At 48.6% G+C, this 19,723-nt stretch overlaps 1 protein-coding gene across 1 annotated transcript in view; it reads left to right on the top strand.

Moving 5' to 3' along the window:
• The window catches only part of LOC126094833 (hemocyte protein-glutamine gamma-glutamyltransferase-like), a 369,792-nt gene that overhangs the window by 301,279 nt on the left and 48,790 nt on the right, over window positions 1–19,723 (top strand). The window contains exon 11 of the mRNA XM_049909430.1: window positions 7,297–7,420. Coding sequence (XP_049765387.1) covers window positions 7,297–7,420 — 124 coding nt within the window. The remainder of the gene's footprint in view (window positions 1–7,296; window positions 7,421–19,723) is intronic.

Here is a 19,723-nt window from a genome sequence, read left to right as displayed (position 1 = left end):
TGCCACTCTTTCCTATCATCACAGAGGAAAGCTTAGCAAGTTTCGAATTCCGGTGTCGCAACGGCAGACAGATTTAGAAAAAGTGACCCTTTAACGCGCAGCGTTCGTAATTAGTGGTTGCCCATTAGACGTCTACCGAGTAGGCAAACCTGCACATACAGCTGTACCGCGGACGATCACAGTACCTCTTCGATACAGCACCAAAAACAGGTGTTCACAGCAATGTTAATAAATCGTTTACAATATTTAAATGGTTCTTAATTACATCAGCTCATTAAATCAGTAATTTCTTACTACAACTAGCTTCTCCTCACTTGGATCTCGAAACCGTATATGTTGTAAAAAACCTTGAAGCTTATTATCTGTGAGGAAAGCGGATGTAAAAAAAAACTGAAAGTGAAGCTGACAAAGGGGTGCAACGGTACGGAGCTGATGCGTTAGGAAGCACAGATACAGATATTTCAATTATGAAATACCAATAGACCAGGCTAGAGGGACAGCCTAGTGTTGTATTTAAAGATTACGAAAATTATAGAATTTCTTTATGTACAATATTTGATGTTTTGCCCATAGAAACCATTATAAACAGATTATCTGAGCTAGTGACCAGCGAGGAAGCTACGTATAGTTGTCCATGTGAGAAACAGTTCGTCCAGAGGTCGACGCGGTGGCTCGAAACGTCTGTCCTTGCGACTTGATGATGGCATGGCGAAGCATAAGCTCATGGGATACTGCATGCGTTTGACTTGTAAAGAAAAATTGTTCCGAATCAGGGGTGTGCTCGGTATGAAAACTTCGGTTACCAGCTCTACACCTGTCAGAATTTTAGTGTCTATGACATTATTACGTAGCGATACCACTTTAAAGCGAGTTCCAATACACAGATTCGGAGGCGTTAAGTTCCCACGCAGCATAATCGGAATACGTAGACCGATGTTATGCGTGGTGAGTCCGAATGCAGAAAGTGAGTTAAGAAATTCTACCTGATAAGTCGAAGCATCGTACTGCCCAAGAAAAGTATATATGAAGCGATATACCACCTCGTTCTCATCATTTTTTCTCCAAAATTCTCTGGTTTATAACAACCGCTTGATCATTTTTGTGTGTCAGTATTGCTCGTCTACAAAGCCAAGAATTCCCTTGACGTGTTGTTGTTGTTTTTGGGGAAGGAGACCAGACAGCGACGACATCGGGCTCATCGGATTAGGGAAGGAAGTCGGCCGTGCCCTTTCAGAGGGACCATCCCGGCATTTGGCTGGAGTGATTTAGGGAAATCACGGAAAACCTAAATCAGGATGGCCGGACGCAGGATTGAACCGTCGTCCTCCCGAATGCGAGTCCAGTGTCTAACCACTGCGCCACCTCGCTCGGTCCTTGACGTGTTATTTGGGATACATCTCTATCAACGAAACGAATAAGTTCCTCCACCGAAGGAACAGTTCGACAAAATCTCTCTGGCCGAGTCACTGACCCATTCATTCGGGCAGTATACCGCCATCCATTTTTAATGAAACGTCCGAGAATTATTGAGCACATAGATTGCCACCCAACTGAGCCCCCATGCTCCTCGTCACACTCAATTTCTGCATCCGAGGCCAGAGCAAGAAGCGTTTGACACATGCGCTCACCTCATGTGCTATAGGTCCTCGGCTTATGACGTGTAGAGTCTGGCGGAAACCACCACAAAATGATACAGTGAACCTTGTCATAATGCGATTGTTTCGCCGGATGTCTTGCAGAGTGCGACTGACTGCTTCCACTTCTTTTTGTGTCCCATGGTGCATTCGGCCCCAGTGATCAGCCTACACTCTGGAAAGATCTTCGAGATACTGCATTTACTGGGGTTTCATTTATGTCCGGATTCAAACGTGTCTTGAACATACTTTGCGCAGTTTCCCTCCATGGAGTAACGTAGCAAAAGTCCCATAGACCCAACAGCTAGTGCTATCTTCTCTTGTTTTCTGATTTCAGCCATTAGCAACTGCCTTTGCCAACAGGGGCGTGAAGGAAATAGGTTTCACGCTGCTATTGATCTACACTCCATAATACTTTGTCTTATGACTTCTGCTCACCGAAATGGTTCCATTATTATTGTTCCTGATCTCAGCCATTGTAGTAGAACTATAATTTGTCTCCACAGCATACTCGCGATTAAATCGCGGAGAGTCAGCGGTTTCCTACTGTTCTGGAAGATCGTAATGACACTAAGGGCTACCAACAATGGAAATAATAATATCCTGAAGCGAGCAAAGGCAACGACTGACAATACTCTCATCAGATTATGCTGCACTGCCTCCATAAGCACTATGTGATCAAAAGTATCCGGACACCTGGCTGAAAATGACTCTACAAGTTTTGCCGGCCGCGGTGGCCGTGCGGTTCTGGCGCTGCAGTCCGGAACCGCGGGACTGCTACGGTCGCAGGTTCGAATCCTGCCTCGGGCATGGGTGTGTGTGATGTCCTTAGGTTAGTTAGGTTTAAGTAGTTCTAAGTTCTAGGGGACTTATGACCTAAGATGTTGAGCCCCATAGTGCTCAGAGCCATTTGAACCATTTTTGACTCTACAAGTTCGTGGCGCCCTCCACTGGTAATGCTGAAATTCAGTATGGTGTTGTCCCACCCTTTAGCCTTGATGACAGATTCCACTCTCGCAGGCATACGTTCAGTCAGATGCTGGAAGGTTTCTTGGGGCATGGCAGCCCATTCTTCACGGAAAGCTGCACTGAGGAGAGGTATCGATGTCGGTCGGTGAGGCCTGGCACGAAATCGGCGTTCCAAAACATCCCAAAGGAGTTCTATAGGATTCAGGTCAGGGCTCTGTGCAGGCCAGTCCATTGCAAGAATGTTATTTTCGTGTAACCATTCCGCCACAGGCTGTGCATTATGAACAGGTGCTCGATCGTGCTGAAAGATGCAGTCGCGATCCCCGTATTGCTCTTCAACAGTGGGAAGCAAGAAGGTGCTTAAAACATCACTGTAGGCCTGTACTGTGATAGTGCCACGCGAAACAACAAGGGGTTCAAGCCCCCTCCATGAAAAACACGACCACACCATAACACCACTGCCTCCGAATTTTACTGTTGGCACTACACACGCGAGCAGATGACGTTCACCAGGCATTCGCCATACCCACACCCTGCCATCGGATCGCCACGTTGTGTACCGTGGTGCGTCACTCCACACAACGTTTTTCCACTATTCAGTCGTCCAATGTTTACGCTTCTTACACCAAGCGAGGCGTCGTTTGGCATTTACCGGTGTGACGTGTGGTTTATGAGGAGACGCTCGGCCATGATATCCAAGTTTTCTCACCTCCGCCTAATCTTATAGTACTTCAGTGGATCCTAAAGCAGTTTGGAATTTCTGTGCAATGGTATGGACTGATGTCTTCCTATCACACATTACAACCCTCTTCAGCTGTCGGCGGTCTCTGTCAGTCAACAGACGAGGTCGGCCTGTACGCTTTTGTGCTATGCGTGTCCCTTCACGTTTCCACTTCACTATCACATCGGAAACAGTGCACCCAGGAATGTTTAGCAGTGTGGAAATCTCGCATACGGACGTATGACACAAGGGACAGCCAATCACCTGACCACGTTCGAAGTACGTGAGTTTCGCGGAGCGTCCAATTCTGCTCTCTCACGATGTCCAATGACTGCTGAGATTGCTGGTATGGAGTACCTGGCAGTAGGTGGCAGGAAAATATACTTTTGATCACATAGCGTAGCTGTCCTCGTTTGTCATAAGTATAGTGGGATGGCACAACGTTGGTCATAAGAGTTCGAGCAAAACTATCTTCCAAACAGAGATTGAATTAAGCTAAGAGTGTGCCCAGAATTTTCTACACGCCCCTGAACGTTGTCAGAATTGAAACAGACTCGCTGCCCGTTTTCTAAATGAAAATCTGAGTGTATAACAGTAGGGTGTCGTTCGTGAATACAGAAACCCGGTATCCACCATACTGCTTCCGAGGTACTAATATAGCGACCTAAATGATATTTGATCGCCTCGTCACGAACACCACTCTGAAAAACGGATGTCGCCTGATCGCTTCCCTTATTCACGTATTTGATCGCAGTATCCGGTATTCAGGTGACCTTCAAATGCACGTGAAAATACTAGTGTGTGTGGTACTACCCAACGATCGTCTACTGAAACACACTCGCCACGCATATTAACTTTATCATTGAAACCTCCATCTTGAGGAGCCCAGCGGCGATACGATGGATACCCGTCCTCACCAGTAACATTTTCACGAGTAAATAATGGGAAGTGTGAAGTCATCCACATGAATGCTAGAAGCAATCCGTTAAACTTCGGTTACACGATAAATCAATCTAATCTACAGGCCGTAAATGCAACTAAACATCTAGGAGTTACAATTACGAACCATTTAAATTGGAAAGAACACACAGAAAATGTTGTTGGAAGACAAACCAAAATCGTGTTTTATTGGCGGAACACTTAAAGAAAACGTAACAGATTTACTAAAGAGACTACCTACACTACCCTTGTCCGTCCTCTTTTGGAGTACTGCTGACCTGTCAGATCCTTAACAACGGAGTACATCGAGGAGGTCAAAGAACAGCAGCACAAGTGGTTCAAATGGCTCTGAGCACTACGGGACTCAACATCTGAGGTCATCAGTCCCCTAGAACTTAGAAATACCTAAACCTAACTAACCTAAGGACATCACACACATCCATGCCCGAGGCAGGATTCGAACCTGCGACCGTAGCGGTCGCGCGGATCCAGACTGTAGCGCCTAGAAACGCTCGGCCACACCAGCCAGCACAGCAGCACATTTTGTATTGTGGTGAAATAGGGGAAAGAGTGTCACGGACGTGCCACAGGATTTGGGATGAACAACAATAAAACAAAGGCATTTTTCTTTGCGATGGAATTCTCTCACGAAATTTCAATCAGCATTTTTCTCTTCCGAATGCGAAAATATTTTGTTGGCGCCGACCTACATAGGGAGGAACCGTGATCGCAATAAAATAAGGGAAATCAGAGATGGCACAGAAAGATGTAGATGTTCGGTTTTTGCGTGCGCTGTCAGAGATTCGAATAATAGGGAACTACTGTGAAGGTGGCTCGATGAGCGCTTTGTAGGCACTTAAGTGTGATTTGCAGAGTATCCACGTAGATGTAGAAGTAGAGTGTTGCCCACGGCAGGCAAGTTCCTGAGTTCGAATCCCGGTTCGATACACAGTTTTAATATGCTACGGTGTTTCAAAAAGAAACATGTCGCCGCCAACCTAACACTACACAAACTCATATAAAACAGCCTCCCTAATAAAAATAGTTTTCATATTGCACAGTCGAAAAAATAAACGCAATGTTATAATCTATATCTGTCTGTGCCGATTGAAATTCCCTACTGCGGAGTAATCGAATTTATTTCCGAAGAGTCCACCAGCTGCCTCTAAAAGTTCTTTAGTAAATGCTGTGTATCGCATTTAGTACAGAATTTATAATATTCTTACACAGGATAAAGAAGAACTCCACCGTCAGAGTTTCCGAGGTTGTTCAGGGATACCTTCTGAGTATTTTGGTATCAGGGCCCAAGGTATCCTGCAGTTCGTTACATAGTTGTTGTATTTCGTTTGGTTCCTTGCCCAAATTAACTGTGTATCTGTATAGCACTGAAAATATTGCACAATAGTGTCAATATCGGCGGTAGCGTTGTTTGTCTTGTTTGCATTCGTTCGCTGTGTATATTTATGTATATGTTATACACATACGCCGTTATGATCAAATGATGGAAGAAAAATGTCATTGCTGTGGTGTTGCAGAGCAAGTTACAGGGCACTAGAAATGATAATGTCTAGTCCGAAGTCCCCAAGTGGCATACATATTATATATAGCATACACATATGTCTCTCTATTCTTCACATTTCCTCAGTCACAGTCTTGTGGATCTTAAACCTTTGAAAAAATGATTAAAATAATTTCATGGAAATAAAAACGATGATCTTGAGCTGACTACGACGTTAGTAACATGTGCAGTTTTGTTTGCACCTCGTGATCGCGATGGATGTGTGGGCTCCTGGTATTATATGTAGCGGATTTTATTGTACGTATATTGGGTAGGGAGGAACTGACATGAAAAATGTATGTGAGATGAAGAGTGGAAATGTACAAGAGATGGGTAGATGATAGGGGTTGGTAGGGTTGCTGTTGTTGGGAGACGGTGGTCTGGAGTTATAATTTGCAATGTAGAGTAGGCTTCAGTTGAGAGGCCTGTTAGATTTCATGGATGATTTCATGGTCTGGGGGGGGGGAGTTGAAATTACCTTAGATTGGACTATTTACTGCGTGTGTCTGTGTGTGTGTGTGTGTGTGTGTGTGGAGATGCCATGGAGGTGGGGAGAGATGACAGAAGCGCGCCAGCAGGTGGTTACAGTCATTTTTTGACAGGTGATGTAGGGCTGAAGAACCTCCTCCAGTTGTTTGAGGAGATGTAGTATCTTCATCAGTTGATACATGACAGTAAACAGATGCGTCAAGCTAGGCAGCATGCGTGATGTTCAAAGATTTTCATTGTATTGTATGTTAACCGGGGACCTAGAAACGACGGAGAGGCTCCGTCCCCGCCGCAACCGCAGTGGTCCACAACCCCACGACGACTGAGGCAGTCCACTTCACCCCTCCACTGCCCCACACCGAACACAGGGTTATTGTGCGGTTCGGCCCCCGGTGGACCCCACACCCCCACCCCAGGGAACGTCTGACACCAGACTAGTGTAACTCATATGTTTGCGAGTTAGAGTAATGATGGTGTACGCTAACGTGGAGAACTTGTTTGCGCAGCAATCGCCTACATAGTGTAACTGAGGCGAAATAAGGGGAACCAGCCCACTTTCGCCGAGGCAGATGGAAAACCACCTAGAAACCATCCACAGACTGGGTGGTTCACCGGACCTCGACACAAATTCGCCGGGCGGACTCGTGCCGGGGACCAGGCGCTGCTTCCCGCCCGGAATGCCGTGCCTTAGACCGCGCGGCCAACCGGGCGGGCAAGATTTTAATGGATTTATAAGGTGTAGGAGGAACGGGAATAGGTGCAAAATTTTCGAAGGTGACGGTGAGATGGGTGTGAAGGTTTGAAGGCGTTCAAACTTTTGGACATTACTCGTCATGTTCATCCAGTTAGTAGTTTGACTGAGTTTAGTCTCTCGTGGGCTATCTTTCGTCCAGTGTGGTTTAGTATTGTAATAAGGTGAATTTAATGGTCACGTTCTCAGTTTGTGGTTGACGAGAAACTGTGCAGAGCTGTGTTGTCGCCCGCAGAACCACGCGAGCGTCCAGCGGCGGGTGCGCGCAGTGCTGACGGCGTCCAGCGTGTACTACACGGGAGTGAAGGCCAACCTCATCAAGAAGGACGCCGGCGACTTCACCATACAGCCCAGCGCCAGTGAGTACCGCGGCAAGCGAGTCTGCGATTCCAAACCGCCGCAGCGCGCGCCTCGTCAGTCGGTAGGCGGCGCTGACGTTTAGTCTCTCTCTCTGCATACGCCTTGCCGCGAAAACCGCTGGACGGTGATAACAACTCGTCTGTTCCATACTGCGGTGTGGCGACTCTTCCGTGGAGACGCAGCGTTTTTCATTGTAGTCCGCACCAACACTTTGTAATGTTTGGCAACATGGAAAGTGTCTGCCCCCACTCTGTTGTCAAGCATAACTAGACCAATCCCCCCACCCCCACCCCCACCCCCACCAATCTATTCTTCTCTCTCTCTCTCTCTCTTTCTCTTTCTCTCTCTCTCTCTCTCTGTGTGTGTGTGTGTGTGTGTGTGTGTGTGTGTGTGTGTGTGTGTGTGTGCGTGTATGCGAGCGCGCGCGCGCATACAGAATAGCCTTCCGACGTGACACTCATCTCATCATAGAAGACGTCTGACGTCTGAAGCTTTATGCTCCAATATTTTTTATCTTCACGGTCGATTAAAACTCCATCGGTCCCCGTTTTCAAAATAATCAGCATTCTCTCGTTCAGCCAATCCCCACAGCTGTTGGTTTCTGTCCTTTCTTCAGGCGCTGTATGCCAAGGTAGATGAAATATAAAAAGCCTTGGGGGAATTTCCTTATCCTGTTCTTGTTTTTCTTTGCCCTTGCTTTATATAGAAGGGACTACAGCAAGGGTACACCCTGCTACTCGTCTAGTCAACAGGTGCCTTTTACGAATACGAGGTGAGCCATGCACGACATTATCACGCTGTAGGCTTGCACCTGGTCTATTTATTAATACGTCTAGTGAGTGAACTGTGTTACTACTGCGTCTTCCATGTACCTGTTGTACAATCCACCAATCAGATTTCTCAAATCTTCGTAAGTACAAGTCGAACTACAACAAAGCAATACTACTGCACAACAGGCAAATGAGTGTAGTGGTCCTACAAACTGAAGCGTTATGAATATGGGGTAACTGGGTTGCCAAAAATAAATTTAAAAAAACAATTTGCAAAGGATTCTCCATATCATTTCCATTACGATCAATACATTTTAATATAATATATTATGTAATAATTGCACAGTACGTTCGTGGACTGTGGTTATCAACTCCTGTGACAAATACAGGGTTTGCTATATACTTTTCAGAGGATCAGTTGTATTGTGTAACCAGATGGCCGTGCGAAACTTCCGCGCTTTTATAGTTTTATATAATGACACTATTTGGAATAAGTTTAGTCGCTGGGATAAGAGTAGTTGTCGGAATGAAGGGAAGACAACTTTAAAAATAAACGAAACGATGTGAAATAATAATCATGAATTTATGGTTCAAAAATGGTTCAAATGGCTCTGAGCACTATAGGACTTAACTTCTGAGGTCATCAGTCCCCTAGAACTCAGAACTACTTAAACCCAACTGACCTAAGGACATCACACACATCCATGCCCGAGGCAGGATTCGAACCTGCGACCGTAGCGGTCACGCGGTTCCAGACTGTAGTGCCTAGAACCGCTCGGCCAACAAATTTATGATACGCCCTTGTATATACATTTCCAAGCACGTAAGTCTGAACAAATTTCAGTTAAAGTAAGCACATTAGGTCGCAGCAGCAATAGGTAAATCACAACTGAAGGAGACAGTGACAGACATTTTTGTAATTTCGGAATGTATATTCGTTTAGAAAAACCAACTTGTGCGACGGTCAAGGATAATGGACCACCGCAATGGCCACGGTTATTACCTATGACAGTGCTGTATTCAAACTATCCAGTTAATAAATACTTTAAATCAAATTTGTAATATGATAATATGGAAAGCGAGTCTCTTATAACTGATTAAGAAGTTCGCAAAATACAGGTATGAAGCTGGTTATCTGTATTGCCCTTTTGCCTATGATGGTTAAATGTCTCTTTCAAGTTAATTTTCGGCCCGTATTTACGTTTTAAAGCAAAATCAGCATGGAATGTCAGAAGCCGCTTAAAGAAACTTTCTAACGACACCTCTTTCATCCCTGTAAGGTTATCGTGTGTTCAAAGAGGGATGTAAACTTGGGAAATAATATACACTCCTGGAAATTGAAATAAGAACACCGTGAATTCATTGTCCCAGGAAGGGGAAACTTTATTGACACATTCCTGGGGTCAGATACATCACATGATCACACTGACAGAACCACAGGCACATAGACACAGGCAACAGAGCATGCACAATGTCGGCACTAGTACAGTGTATATCCACCTTTCGCAGCAATGCAGGCTGCTATTCTCCCATGGAGACGATCGTAGAGATGCTGGATGTAGTCCTGTGGAACGGCTTGCCATGCCATTTCCACCTGGCGCCTCAGTTGGACCAGCGTTCGTGCTGGACGTGCAGACCGCGTGAGACGACGCTTCATCCAGTCCCAAACATGCTCAATGGGGGACAGATCCGGAGATCTTGCTGGCCAGGGTAGTTGACTTACACCTTCTAGAGCACGTTGGGTGGCACGGGATACATGCGGACGTGCATTGTCCTGTTGGAACAGCAAGTTCCCTTGCCGGTCTAGGAATGGTAGAACGATGGGTTCGATGACGGTTTGGATGTACCGTGCACTATTCAGTGTCCCCTCGACGATCACCAGTGGTGTACGGCCAGTGTAGGAGATCGCTCCCCACACCATGATGCCGGGTGTTGGCCCTGTGTGCCTCGGTCGTATGCAGTCCTGATTGTGGCGCTCACCTGCACGGCGCCAAACACGCATACGACCATCATTGGCACCAAGGCAGAAGCGACTCTCATCGCTGAAGACGACACGTCTCCATTCGTCCCTCCATTCACGCCTGTCGCGACACCACTGGAGGCGGGCTGCACGATGTTGGGGCGTGAGCGGAAGACGGCCTAACGGTGTTGGGACCGTAGCCCAGCTTCATGGAGACGGTTGCGAATGGTCCTCGCCGATACCCCAGGAGCAACAGTGTCCCTAATTTGCTGGGAAGTGGCGGTGCGGTCCCCTACGGCACTGCGTAGGATCCTACGGTCTTGGCGTGCATCCGTGCGTCGCTGCGGTCCGGTCCCAGGTCGACGGGCACGTGCACCTTCCGCCGACCACTGGCGACAACATCGATGTACTGTGGATACCTCACGCCCCACGTGTTGTGCAATTCGGCGGTACGTCCACCCGGCCTCCCGCATGCCCACTATACGCCCTCGCTCAAAGTCCGTCAATTGCACATACGGTTCACGTCCACGCTGTCGCGGCATGCTACCAGTGTTAAAGACTGCGATGGAGCTCCGTATGCCACGGCAAACTGGCTGACACTGACGGCGGCGGTGCACAAATGCTGCGCAGCTAGCGCCATTCGACGGCCAACACCGCGGTTCCTGGTGTGTCCGCTGTGCCGTGCGTGTGATCATTGGTTGTACAGCCCTCTCGCAGTGTCCGGAGCAAGTATGGTGGGTCTGACACACCGGTGTCAATGTGTTCTTTTTTCCATTTCCAGGAGTGTAGTTTGTAATAAAGGCACAGCACTCTCGTGGACTGTCGTTATCAGCTCGTCCGTCACAAATAGAGAGTTTCCTACATATATTTCAGAGGATCACCGTCAAAAAGGCCAGTACCTTATGACTCAGGCCAATAAAAGTCTTGAAGGATGTGTATCGCCTTTCAAACTCTTAGATGTGGTAACCACAACAGCTTCGAATCAGCAGTAAGGCCTCGAATAATATATCTCCGTAGCAAATTCTATGGATTTTTCTGCCATAAAAACTTTGATCAGAACGAGATTCTTCTGGGATTCAGTATCAAAAAGTCTGCGGAAATACGTGTAGTGAAACATTTTATGAACGTAGTAGTGGCTTTCAACTCGATAAAGCTCGGGACAAATTTTTACACCAAATGGCACGTCCTGCGACAATTAACTTTATCATTTTGGCAACTGAATTTTAACCCCGCAGACCCGCAGTTCCACAGAGGGCATGAATGCGGTAGCACTGTTGCGCATGCGCCTACTCGCCGGAGATATAATCGTCAGAGGGCGCTGAAGGTGGAAGGCGATCCTGCAGCGGAAACCTATGCGGATCCGCTACGGCGCCAATTTTGGGTATGAAGTCAGCGATGAGGACCAACAAACTCCAGTGAAAACTCAGCTGAAGATGTGTCAGTGGTTGTCAGCTGAAATATCGTGGTTCCAAGTCGACGCCGTCCGGCTTCAAATCCGAAAGTCATGGAGGACTCATTTTGCCGCGAAAACTTCAATAATCATATGTTTCATAACACAACATATTGGCGCCAGCCGTATGGCCCCATAGTTATCTGTTGTGTAAACGGGAATAACATGAGCTTTTTTCCAGTCGCTAGGTACCCTTCGTTGCTCCAGCGACCTACAGGCAAAGTGACACTGGACGGGGACTTCTATTGGCCCACACTCACAGACATTTCTGCCTCGAAGAGGTCAGTACTGCAAAAAGCAAAGACCTGCCTATATCTATACATCGATGCGTTAAAGTCAAAGGAGATACGATATTACCAAACAGGTGCTGCTAATCCGTTGTTGTAGGGCAGTTGCTAGAACGATGGGAGGTTTGTATACACACACTCACTTCCCAGTGTCACCGACTTATACTGGAACCCTATTCCACACTTCCCCTCCTCGAACTGTGCTTATTTAACAGTGAGTTTCCAGTATTGCAGTCTCTGTCGTCAATATCACCTACTAATGGAATAAGGTCCTACATTGACTGACGAGCGAAAAGACTGTGAACATTTGCTTAGTAGGGTATTGGTATACCTATGGAACACAACGCAGACGCGATTCTGCGTGGGGTGGACATGACAAGTCCTCAGTAGATTTCCGGAAATGTGTGGCAGCAGATGTGTATGCACAGGACATGTAATTCCAGCAAGTAACGAACCGTTGGTATGTGCGCACAGAGATGGCGGTCGATAGATGTCTTCCATGAGGTTAAGATGAGGCGAAATAGGTGGCCACCATACGAACATAAGTTCACGATCATTCCCCTCAGCCCACCGTAGATTGTTCCAGCCCCGCTACATGGACAGTTTCCTGCTGGAAGACGCCAGCGCCTATCGCTGTCGGGGAAGACAGCAAGCACGAAGGGATGAGGGCAGTCCACAATAATGTTCACGTAGCCACACCTGTCGTGGCTCCTTGTGTTACTACTACAGTTCTTCCGGAAGCTGAGTGAATCTCCCACGTAGTATAACACTGCCCCCCACCGGACCGCGTCCGTAGTGCAGTGCATGTTTCGAAAAGACGTTCGCCTTGACGGTGGCGTATCTGGAGACCATCAACAAGGAACGTCATTCGTCCGGTCAGCTGCTAAGTTGCCTTTAATGTACGTCCCAGTCTCGATAAGCCCGTGCCCACTGCAATCGTAGCTGACGTCGGGTCATCATGGAAACACACGACGGTCGTCTGGTGCGCGGCCCTGTGTTGTACAGTGCTGGCAATGGGTGTGCTCCGAAGCACTTGCGCCTACACTAGCACTGCGCACTGTCGTCAGATCTGCCACAGATCGCCGTCTTTCCTGCTCTACAGACCGGGGAAGTCTCTGACCTCCATATTGTCTTAGGAGTATTGGACGTCCAGCATCTCGTCGCCTATTCGGTTTAGACCATCCTTAAAACAATTTCCGCAGATTCAAGAAGGATTTTCACTCTGCAGCGGCGTGTGTCCTGATCTGTAACGTCGTGCCAAATAAAAACTGTCAGCCAGACTGGGACTCGGACTCGCGAGCGTTGCCTTTCACGTGGAAGTATTCTACCCAGGGAGATGTCTAGGCGCGACTCACGACCGGCCCTCCGAGCCTGTGTGGTTACTGGACACGTTCTGTGAACCCCAGGAGGCAGGAGATGAGATTCTCACAGAAGAAAAGACGTGAGGACGCGTTGTCAATCCCACTTCGATAGCGCAGTAACTAATGCATTTACCCACAAAAGGCGAAGGTCCCAGGTTCGAGTCCCAGTTCGACACCTACTTTCCGTAGATGCTCATATTAGCAGGCAAACAACCGACGCACTTCGCCATTCTGAGATGCTCCTTCCCTGGCTCTGGCCCATGAACCTCTGCCATTTGTCAAAGTCCCTATTTGTGGCCCATATGACTGCTAGAATGGTACTGCTCTGCTAATACGCTTCCCTTCAATTCGGGAAGAGGACGGTTCGAACCCGCGTCCGACCATCCTTGTGCAGGTTTTCCGTGATTTCCCTAAATCGCTCCACGCAAATGCCGGGATGGTTGCTTTGAAAGGGCAAGACCGACTTCCTTCCCCATCCTTCCCTAATCCGATGACACCGATGACCTCGCTGTCTGGTCTCCTCCCCCAAACAACCCAACCCAACCTCCCCCCCCCCCACTAAATCACTTCAGACAAATACCGGGATGGTTCCTTTGAAAGGGCACGGCCGACATCGTTACCCATCCTTCCCTAATCCGATGAGGCAGATGACCACGCTGTTTGGTCCCCTCCCCCAAACAACCCAACCCAACCTCCCCCCCCCTCCTAAATCACTTCAGACAAATACCGGGATGGTTCCTTTGAAAGGGCACGGCCGACATCGTTCCCCATCCTTCCCTAATCCGATGACACCGATGACCTCGCTGTCTGGTCTCCTCCCCCAAACAACCCAACCCAGCCTCCCCCCCCTAAATCACTTCAGACAAATACCGGGATGGTTCCTTTGAAAGGGCACGGCCGACATCGTTCCCCATCCTTCCCAAATCCGATGACACCTATGACCTCGCTGTCTGGTCTCCTCCCCCAAACAACCCAACCCAACCTTCCCCCCACTAAATCACTTCAGACAAATACCGGGACGGTTCCTTTGAAAGGGCACGGCCGACATCGTTCCCCATCCTTCCCTAATCCGATGAGGCGGATGACCACGCTGTTTGGTCCCCTCCCCCAAACAACCCAACCCAACCTCCCCCCCCCCTAAATCACTTCAGACAAATACCGGGATGGTTCCTTTGAAAGGGCACGGCCGACATCGTTCCCCATCCTTCCCTAATCCAATGACACCGATGACCTCGCTGTCTGGTCTCCTCCCCCAAACAACCCAACCCAACCTCCCCCCCCCCACTAAATCACTTCAGACAAATACCGGGATGGTTCCTTTGAAAGGGCACGGCCGACATCGTTCCCCATCCTTCCCGAATCCGATGACACCTATGACCTCGCTGTCTGGTCTCCTCCCCCAAACAACCCAACCCAACCTTCCCCCCACTAAATCACTTCAGACAAATAACGGGATGGTTCCTTTGAAAGGGCACGGCCGACATCGTTCCCCATCCTTCCCTAATCCGATGACACCAATGACCTCGCTGTCTGGTCTCCTCCCCCAAACAACCCAACCCAGCCTCCCCCCCCTAAATCACTTCAGACAAATACCGGGATGGTTCCTTTGAAAGGGCACGGCCGACATCGTTCCCCATCCTTCCCGAATCCGATGACACCTATGACCTCGCTGTCTGGTCTCCTCCCCCAAACAACCCAACCCAACCTTCCCCCCACTAAATCACTTCAGACAAATACCGGGATGGTTCCTTTGAAAGGGCACGGCCGGCATCGTTCCCCATCCTTCCCTAATCCGATGACACCAATGACCTCGCTGTCTGGTCTCCTCCCCCAAACAACCCAACCCAGCCTCCCCCCCCTAAATCACTTCAGACAAATACCGGGATGGTTCCTTTGAAAGGGCACGGCCGACATCGTTCCCCATCCTTCCCGAATCCGATGACACCTATGACCTCGCTGTCTGGTCTCCTCCCCCAAACAACCCAACCCAACCTTCCCCCCACTAAATCACTTCAGACAAATAACGGGATGGTTCCTTTGAAAGGGCACGGCCGACATCGTTCCCCATCCTTCCCTAATCCGATGACACCAATGACCTCGCTGTCTGGTCTCCTCCCCCAAACAACCCAACCCAGCCTCCCCCCCCTAAATCACTTCAGACAAATACCGGGATGGTTCCTTTGAAAGGGCACGGCCGACATCGTTCCCCATCCTTCCCGAATCCGATGACACCTATGACCTCGCTGTCTGGTCTCCTCCCCCAAACAACCCAACCCAACCTTCCCCCCACTAAATCACTTCAGACAAATAACGGGATGGTTCCTTTGAAAGGGCACGGCCGGCATCGTTCCCCATCCTTCCCTAATCCGATGACACCGATGACCTCGCTGTCTCGTCTCCTCCCCCAAACAACCCAACCCAACTTTCCCCCCACTAAATCACTTCAGACAAATACCGGGACGGTTCCTTTGAAAGGGTACGGCCGACATCGTTCCCCATCCTTCCCTAATCCGATGACACCAATAACCTTGCTGTCTGGTCTCCTTCCCTAAACAACCCAACCCAACCTCCCCCCCCCCTAAATCACTTCAGACAAATACCGGGATGGTTCCTTTGAAAGGGCACGGCCGACATCCTTCCCCATCCTTCCCTAATCCGATGAGGCGGATGACCACGCTGTTTGGTCCCCTCCCCCGAATCAACCAACCCCTTCCCTTCCCACGTCACGTGACGGAACGCCACCAGGCTGGGCAGTGGCGCTAGTGTTTTGGCTCTTCAGACTGCCTGTCGCAGCTGCTGCAGCCCCGCCGCTCTACACCGAGCGACCAGCCTCGAGCAGGCCCAGCCTGCGGGCTGTCCCCCACCGCTGCGCGCACCGTGCAGCCGCTGCGTAGGCCGGCCGGCCAGCCAGCCAGCTTGCCCGCGCCTCCCCAGACGCGGCCGCGGTGGACCGGCTCGCCGTCTCGCCGGCTCGCCGGCTCGCGCTGCACCCAGCGGTATCGACCCCGCCAACTTGTGCCGCGGAGCACCCTGTTACGTCAGCGCCCACACAAACTTTGCGCCTAGTTTGGACGACATCGGCGCCAGCCCGAGGGTCATCGGCGCGTTATCCGCCGGCATTCCACATTCACGTGAAGATACGTACACCACAGAGCACTGTTCACTGCTTAGCGGATGGTACTTCAGCCAGTGGCTGGTCTTTTCCTCCCCTGCCGCGAAAGGACTAAGGCAAAGATCACTGTCTGTCTTCACCATTACGAGTCCTTACGCACAACCAAGTTTGGAGGCAGTTTAACAGCTCTCGAGTTTTCCTTTAACAATAGTTCTCTAAACTTTCTCAAAAATTCAGGTTTTTTGACGTAATCGCCTCCTTACAAGGGGTTGTGGCACAGTTTTAACTTTCGTCTCGGAAAACTTAAATTCTGACCTTAAAGGTTGGTGATAGTCTTAGTTCCTCTCTACACACTGACCCTTCAGTACGACACATATGACACATTTTTCCCAGTGGTGGATGAGTTGCCGAATATCTTGGTTCGAGAACTCTCCAAATTATTTATTTATTTATTTATTGCTTGATAAATAATTGGCACTGATAACAATAACAATGGCAAACTGCATTTAAAATCAAACAGATTATCTTAGCTCATTTGAAGCTATGCTTAGTATTACGAGACCCAGAATGGATAAATGAAGAGGAGATGATTGAATTAATAGTAACATTGGGGGTCAGAGAATCATATAAATAGAGAACTCTGCTGACGGGGGGGGGGGGGGGGGGAGGGGGGGAAATAGAAAAGTTCTTGGGCTGTAGGGCTGACGAGAATGAGTTCCTCAAAAAGTGGGAGAGACGGCTGTTACGTATGGTAGGCGGTGGACCACTAGCTGTGTTTTGAACTTTGAAAATAATTTTATTTATCTGACATTTTGAGGATGATTGTTCCAGAGTCAGGTTCGTGATACCAAAGATGATTTAGAAAACATGGCAGTGGTGTATGATGGCACAGAGAGAATATTTTTTGGTGTTGTTGACATGATAGAGTTGAACACTAATAAGAGGCAGTGTTATGATTGAGAAGACGATTGGGCCAATATAGAGTATGATACTTTCTACTCTCATCGGCACGTAGCCATGTTAATTGCTCGTAAGCAGGACTGATACAATCGAAAAATCAAATGTCACAAATATATCGCACTGATCGCCTGTTCCGGCCCACACGGAAGTCCTTGGACAGTGGTGTCACCATGGTCAAGCATGTGTAGCATTACTGTCTCCACGAGCTTCTTTTTAAGCTCGAAAGCAAATACTTTTTCATATTTCTGTAGTGGGGAAAGTGACGCTGATCCTTTCTTGCATACTGCAGTTGAGTCTTTAGTCCAGCCTACACGATGGTACAGAATTAGCCTCAGGTACCTTGTTGAAGAAGAAAAGATTATTTCTAGGCCATTTAGGATTAAAAGTGGAACAGATTCTCTAAACTGTAATAAGTCTTTTGTGAGCGACCAAGGTAATATTGCTTCCGTTTTGATACTTAACGCACCTATCATTTTTGACGTACGCTTCCCGACCGTATCACACCAGCCTGCGAACATTTTATCCCGGCTACGTGCCGATAAGCGAAGAGACTCATACACCATTTCGGCTATTTAAGAAGCGCTCCACTTTGAAAATCGCGTAGGTGTCTTTCTGCAAATACCTGCCACGCTACGGTTTCTTCTCTCGCGGGAAGAGGGAGAAGAGACTGGGTGGAACCAGAACACCCCGCCGGACTCTTTCCAGCGTTGCTCCGTCTCGACAGCAGCTAGCCTCAGCGGGCGTCGACCAGTACATTTTGTGGACGTCGCTGAAAACCGTTCCGTGACTGGTATACGCTTTTCCTAGCATCGCCTCCGCTGCGATGCGCTTGTGTTTTGGCGTCATGGACTCCGCTTGTGTTGCTATTCTGGGTTGTTCACAGGTTTACTGTCGGCCATCGCGTTCTTCCTCATTCAGATGAGGATTCCTTATTCCCGAAAGCATCTGCCTCTAGCCACCGCGTTGTATGTTGGGGCACTGTTGCCTCACACTTCAACCTGCTCAGCATGGACTGTTGCTCCCCTTCAGCAGCCCGGTACTCCACTCTGTCAAGAGCGCCAACATCTTCTTTTGACTCCTGTAGACGCGTGCTGCTGTACTGTGCCGCGGGAATTTCGAGGTTTATCAGTAATGTACACGTGTGGCGACAGATAAACAAAATCGCTGAGAATTATTTTAGAGGTGATAATTGAAACGTTGTGACTGCCCCTCGCCGTTGAAAGTTCGCCTCCATAACTGAGCAGTGAGCGATGCTGACAGCCATGCGGCGAACCCGAGATCGAATCCCGGAACATACAGGCAGGATCGCGGCCTCGCGCTGCCAGCTGAGGAGCGACTCGAAGGAGAAGCAGCGCCACCGCCTCCAGTAAGGCGACAGCGGCTGAGAGACGGGTGTGCCAACCCCACACACTCCAGGAGATGATGTCACCATTCACTGCGGATGAGACGGCGGTCATTCGCACATCACCGGTCCCACTGTGGCCATAACGGGGTTGTTTTCCTCGTACTCGAAAGGTTTCCCGTCTAACAGTTTTAGTAACACTCCCGAGTCAGTCAAAGCGACCAGTAACAATCGCAGCAGCACATGTTTCGATGCCTACATTGTGGCCTTTCAGTAACCCAAAACACTGGAACAGTACTGAAGAATTAGTCGCACTAGTATTTTGCACGAAGTCGCCTTTATTATTATGTATAGTTCTGTCTTTAAGCTAGATATGTCGCATAAAAAGTCATACTATTGTGTTGGCAGAAGAGCCGACACCGTGTTATTACTGTAGGCCGAAATGCACGCGTTTTAGCTCACGCAGGCTGGCGTGAGGAGGGAAGAACTATACTGACGTGAGGTCTGGAACATTACAAGAAATTAGAATTCAGAAAGCGGACGTAATTAGATTCATACTTAACTTTAATCCATTAATGATGAACGTCGCTCTTGACGGTACATGATTCACAACATCCATATCAATAGTAACTGAATATGGCGCCTTGCTAGGTCGTAGCAAATGACGTAGCTGAAGGCTATGCTAAACTATCGTCTCTGCAAATGAGAAGATATGTAGGCAGTGAACCATCGGTAGCAAAGTCGGCTGTACAACTGGGGAGTGCTAGGGAGTCTCTCTAGACCTGCCGTGTGGCGGCGCTCGGTCTGCAATCACTGATAGTGGCGACACGCGGGTCCGACGTATACTAACGGACCGCGGCCGATTTAAAGGCTACCACCTAGCAAGTGTGGTATCTGGCGGTCACACCACACATACATTAGGTGAAAATGCCTTCATTGATCACAGGGTGATGCGTTTTGGAATTAATTCCATCTTCAGAGATGTAAAATAGAAAATAACAAAGAAATTTATGTAAAAATTTTTTAGAAAGTAATTAATCAGCATTAAACAAAAGTCTAA

This window comes from Schistocerca cancellata, chromosome 8, assembly GCF_023864275.1.
Source record: "Schistocerca cancellata isolate TAMUIC-IGC-003103 chromosome 8, iqSchCanc2.1, whole genome shotgun sequence".
NCBI classification, from domain to species: Eukaryota; Metazoa; Arthropoda; class Insecta; order Orthoptera; family Acrididae; genus Schistocerca; species Schistocerca cancellata.
Note: the sequence above shows the minus strand (reverse complement) of the source record. Positions and strands in the feature narration are given on the sequence as shown.